The sequence below is a fragment of the Crocuta crocuta genome, unplaced genomic scaffold (genome assembly GCF_008692635.1).
Source record: "Crocuta crocuta isolate KB4526 unplaced genomic scaffold, BGI_CrCroc_1.0 scaffold2801, whole genome shotgun sequence".
NCBI classification, from domain to species: Eukaryota; Metazoa; Chordata; class Mammalia; order Carnivora; family Hyaenidae; genus Crocuta; species Crocuta crocuta.
Genome location: NW_027531783.1, coordinates 115,075 through 120,985, shown reverse-complemented (window position 1 = coordinate 120,985; position 5,911 = coordinate 115,075). Strand labels below are relative to the sequence as shown.

Genomic DNA, 5,911 nt, shown 5'->3' with positions numbered 1-5,911 from the left:
TTTTCCTCCTTCTGCACTGGATTTTAAGCAGATTTGTTTTTCATATAATACATGAACATTGTTTTGAGAAAATATCATTTTCCCAAATGTCCTTCAGTTAAAACCAAAAGCTTAAATTTTTTTCCAGAATGTTTCCCTTCAAGTATCTCTATTAAGTCACTGATATAGTAAAATGAAATGGGGAAAGATTTACAAACATTTACTAAAAGGGTATTTCCAAGGGTTTTCATTTTTTTCTTTAATACTTATTTGTATTTTCTAAATTCCCTTTCACTATATTGCTTTTATACTCAGAAAAAAAAAAAACCACATTTTTAACGGATTAAATTACTCATATTTATTGCAATCACCTTAAAATTTCTTAGCCAGTTCTTAGATAGTATATTCCATTGTCAACAGATTAAGTGTTAAACTAGATGACCTCTAAGTTATTTAGATTATGAGATGAAAAAGTAGGGCAAATGACCTTACCATTAAGCCACTGGGCAGTTTTCTCTAACACCCTGGGCTACAACTGATTATAATATGTCCATGTTAGGACACCCTGGCCAAGAAACACCACTCTAGGAACATTACATTTATTTACCTTGTTGATTTGTTCTGCAGAGTCACTGCTTATATATTCGTGGGTGTGGGTAAACTGTAAAAGGTAATATTATGAAATTTAGACTCTCACCTGTTTGATGTCACTGTTAACACTGCAATTTTCAATGTGAGGAAGTAAAAACGTGCCCTGCCATTCAAAAGAACGGAAGAAAATACAAAAAGCAGCTACAAAGGTCATAGGAAATAATATTTCTACCTAGGATATGCTGCAGCTGTAAAATGTCAAAATGACTTCTGCCTTTGAGTAACTACTGTTTTCTTACTCAATGATGAACACTGTTCTCTAAAATCATAGACCGATTCAAATTATGAAGGTAAAAATCCATTCTTGCCTGGAGGATCTAAGTCACTAAATGTACAATTTCTTCTTTTATTTCAGAGGGAGAGAGAGCGCGCACACAAGTGAGGGATGAGGGGGAGAGAGAGAGAGAGAGAGAGAGAGCGAGAATCTTAAGAAGGATCCATGCTCAGCAGAGCCGACATGGGGCTTGATCCCAAGACCCTAGGATCATGACTTGAGCTGAATTCAAGAGTTAGACTCTTAACCAACTGAGCCATCCAGGCGCCCTAATGTACAATTTCTAAGTAGCCTCAATTTACAACTAAATAAAGCTTCCAACAGTTTGTGAAGACAAACTCCCACATGTATCTGAACTCTGTATAGTTTCCAGGAAACAGAACCCTGTGTCCACTCCACAATCCAAACTTGATACTGATCCCTTTACACTTAGCCTGGCTTTGCTTTAAGTTTATCAAAACATTGCTTCATTTACATTTCACCTAAGCTTCATCCTTCCTCCAAATTTTATAATAAACTCTATCTTTCCTTAGGTAAGATGTCCCATGATTCTTCTGATACGCAGTCCCCCTTGAATCAATGATCAATAAACCTAGCTTTATCAGACTGTAGGTTTGTCTCTGCTGGTCTTTACCAGATTGGGCTAAAAGAGATGGCACCGAAATATGATTCCAATGATACTAAAACTTGCATTAATAAGAGAGAAGCCTCGGGGTGCCTGGGTGGCTCAGTCGGTTAAAGGGACTGGCTCTTGATGTTGGCTTGGGTCATGGTCTCACAGTTTGTGAGTTCAAGCCCCATGTCGGGCTCTTCACTGACAGTGCAGAGCCTGCTTGGGATTCTTTCTCTCTCCCTCCCTCTCTGTTCTTCTCCCAATTGTGCTTTCTCTCTCTTAAAATAAATTTTAAAAAACTTAAAAAAAGTAAGAGAGCAGCCTCAACCAAACACTGCAGAGAAAATAAATACTAGAATGTGAGTAAACAGACAAAATGCAGCATCAAGGACTTATTATAAAGAGGATACTAAACAGAAGAACAATATGTGTTTCAGCTACAAACTGGGCTTGGCTGCTTCCATGGATGTAATTCTGGGGGAAAAAAAGACAAAATTAAATCTTTAAACATGCATTAACTTTTGGTATTCTAATCCTAAAATGGGCTATTTTCAAACCCTATGAAATTATTAATTCATCTGATGTATACCAGCACTGGATCTGTGGTATTCATCAATAAATAAGTTGGACAAAAATAAACACTATTTCTGTGTTTTTATTCATTTGCCTTTTCATTGCACTATATTATGTTTTCAATAACAGACATATGAGAAAACTAGTATTTCAGTATACAAGACGATGAGATACGATGTAAACTTCATGAAGACAAAGATTGTCTTGTTTATCACTATAATACTTAGCATAGTGCCTAGAAACAGTACATGCTCAAGTACTTGATTAATTACTCTATTTAGTTCAAGTCTGACTTTCATAGTCAGCATAGTCAAAGGGACTCACCAAATGGGATAAGGAACTTTCCACTTTTTTTAGGGACTTTCTACTTTTAAGAGAACTTTTCAGTAATTAAAGCTCATTATCAGAGAGATTAAAAAGTAAAAACTAAAATCTAGTTCCTTCACATCCTGGAAATGGTGTCACAAAATAATTATTAATGTTAATTTTGGTATACAATGGAAAGAAATTCTAGATTTCCCTTACCACATGTCCTGTGTGGGGATTTTTATGAGCATACGGTGGTCCTCTTATATGGTTCCACATTTGACCAGATGTCATAGCAAGCACAAAACACTAGGAAACAAAACATAATGAAATACTTATACAATATGGTGCAGCTGCTTCTATTCTGATTAACAGGTCTATGAAAAGTGTGTCGGGGCGCCTGGGTGGCTTAGTCGGTTGAGCGTCCGACTTTCACTTAGGTCATGATCTCGCGGTTCGTGGGTTCGAGCCTCGCGTCGGGCTCTGTGCTGACTGCCAGCTCAGAGCCTGGAGCCTATTTCAGAGTCTGTGTCTCCCTCTCTCTCTGACCCTCCCCTGCTCATGCTGTCTTTCTCTCTCCTAGAAATAAATAAAAAAAAATTAAAAAAAAAAGTGTGTCTACTCAAGTAATATGCGAACAAAAATTTTTTTACAAAGTTTTTTTCAGATAAACGATTTTTTATTAAGGCTTGTACTTCACAAGAACCAATAATATTTACTCTGAAAGGAAAACCCTATTTTAAAATTATAAATAAGCTAACATAAGTTTCAAAATTGAAAACTGAAAGGTCTTTTAGAATATTTTCAAAGGGGGGCACCTGGATTGCTCAGTCTGGTTGAGTGTCTGGCTCTTTGTTTCGGTTCAGGTTGTGATCTCACGGTTCAGGAGTTCGAGCCGCACATCAGGCTCTATACTGGCAGCACAGAGCCTGCTTGGGATTCTTTCTCTCTCACCTCTCTCTCTCTCCCTCTCNTATGACTTCCTCCAAACCCTGGCCATCCTAATGAGATAATGGAGGAAAGAAACTGATTTTAAGGCATGAAATAAAAACATATAAAATCCCTTCTCACAGGTAGGAAATAAACAATGCTACCTTACAATAAAATCCTGTATGCAAACAATTTTGGTTCTAAATTAACTTACCAAAGCTGCAAAAGCCCATCCAGTCTTATTAAAGATAAATTCCATATTGCTTCTCCGAAGATATACAAGTCCACCAATAACAGCCAAAAGCAATCCCAACATAAGAGGACCAGCATAATTTGGGGGTCTAATCACTCTAATCTAATGGAAAGGAAAGAAAAATGTTTTAAAGTATGAAATTTATTTGTTAATTATATAGGTCAAACTGATTTGAAATGAAAGCAATAAAAATTAGTGTGGTTATTGTTCTGATGAGCACTGGGTGTTGTATGGAAGTGGTGAATCATATTTTACATGTGAAACTAATACTGTATGTTAACTAACTGGATGTTAATAAAATTTTTTTAAATTATTTTAAATTCTTTCAGGAAAAACTATACTTTTTGCTTTTCATCCTAATCAAAATAGTCAACAGTGTATCCTAAAATGGGATGGGATAAATACAACATTCTGTTTACAACATAACATCTTTTAGATTAAGATGTATTTGCTAAGTATCACTAGATGGTCCATGGACTTACTAAGGTCAAAGGAGTGGTTTCTATACTGAATTCAATAAGGTAATAGAAGATGTTTTATAATTTCACTCTTTCATCAGGATGATTCTGTTAAGTGCTACTTATGAAGGGGCTACAGAACTAATACCACCTCAGTGATATGGGGAGGAAACCAATTAGGTCCTCCCAGTAAGACCTGAAGTGGAGAATGGCAAAATAACTTTCTACAAAGTGAGGAAACTTACATTGACATCAGTTCTGTCAGCAATCCACCGGGCAATCTGTTCAGCTGAAAAACCACGCACCTGCAACTCATATGTATCACCTCGTTTGGGTTTCCCTTTTGCAGGAAAGTTGATGAAAGTTGGAGCTGAATTCATGTTTAGCTGAATAAAAAGAAGTCCATGAAAATATAAGTTATCAAAAAAATAATATTATCTTGAAATTTAGGCATCTTAAGGAAAGTGGTTAGTGGTGGAGTCAGGATTCAAATCCAAGCTTGCTTGTGACCTTAATTAGTACACTTACTGACCAAATACTAACTCCTAGCTAAGAAGCCTAAGCTCTACTACTTTAGAATGGAAAATCTCATATATCACAAACATTTTAATCTGTTCAGAAATTATGCAAAAGAATGCATTTTTGAGAACTAAAATTGCCTTATGTACCTGTACTAAGCTCCAAATAGGGTACATTCTCAATCTGGAGAAAACAAGACAGTGTTCTAAAACTGCAATGAAATACATACTTACATACATACATAACACTGCAGTGAAAACCAATAAAAAATGGTAGTCATATGCAGAAGCTATTGATTCTAAAAGGTTCATAAATGTTTACTGACAAGCATCACATTTTTCTATTCTCTATAATGAGACTATGGTATGCTTAAAGAAGACAACGTTGGAATTGCTAAGGTAAAGAAACCATGGCTGACTCATCTGCATTATGTTTCCTGACATGATATAACTGTACTTGTGGAAAATACAAAATCTGAGTAAGTCCAGGGGAAAGATGTTGACCAACAGATGCAAACATTCAGGTCCCCTCAACAGGTAATCCCATAATGGAAATTAGTTTGTATAAAACAATTATAATTTAAAGACATCAGCCAATAAAATAATCCAACTCCCTTGCTTTGTTTCTATACTCACACATTAGAACTCCCTAATAGTAATTTTTTTAGACCTCCCCATAAGAAAGAAAAGTATAGTGATTAACGGACATGATTATTTTAGTCTTCTTGGCAGTATAATACGGCAAATTAATGAATTAATAGATTAGTCCTTTATTTACCAACGTCCATGGAGTTTTAGTTTGGTAAGCGTACACAGTCTCCAGAACTAGATAAATTCTGGCTATATTGTTAAAATTCAATTTCTAAATTTGAAAAGCTAGGAACCTTGGGGCACCTGGGTGGCTTAGTCAGTTAAGCATCTGACTTCAGCTCAGGTCATGACCTCACAGTTGGTGAGTTCGATCCCCACATCAGGCTCTGTGCTAACAGCTCAGACCCTGGAGCCTGCTTCAGATTCTGTGTCTCCCTCTCTCTCTGCCCCCTGCCCCTGCCTCTCTCTCTCTCAAATAAACAAACATTAAAAAAAATTTGAGGGGCACCTGGGTGGCTCAGTCGGTGAAGTGTCTGACTTCGGCTCAGGTCATGATCTGATTGTGGGTTTGAGTCCCCGTCGGACTCCGTGCTGACAGCCAGCTCAGAGCCTGGAGCCTGTTTCGGATTCTGTATCTCCCTCTCTCTCTGCCCCTCCCCTGCTCATGCTGTCTCTCTCCCTATCTCAGAAATAAATAAAATATTTAAAAAAATTTTTTAAAAATTTGAAAAGCTGAGAACCAGACCCTGGGCTCTTTTCACTCCA

At 36.8% G+C, this 5,911-nt stretch overlaps 1 protein-coding gene across 1 annotated transcript in view; it reads right to left on the bottom strand.

The window, feature by feature from the left end:
- Nucleotides 1-5,911, bottom strand: part of MAGT1 (magnesium transporter 1) — a 62,496-nt gene that overhangs the window by 13,785 nt on the left and 42,800 nt on the right. Inside the window, exons 4-7 of the mRNA XM_077772800.1 lie at nucleotides 4,283-4,429; nucleotides 3,541-3,681; nucleotides 2,616-2,705; nucleotides 1,928-1,991 (exon numbers count right to left, since the gene is read on the bottom strand). Coding sequence (XP_077628926.1) covers nucleotides 1,928-1,991; nucleotides 2,616-2,705; nucleotides 3,541-3,681; nucleotides 4,283-4,429 — 442 coding nt within the window. The remainder of the gene's footprint in view (nucleotides 1-1,927; nucleotides 1,992-2,615; nucleotides 2,706-3,540; nucleotides 3,682-4,282; nucleotides 4,430-5,911) is intronic.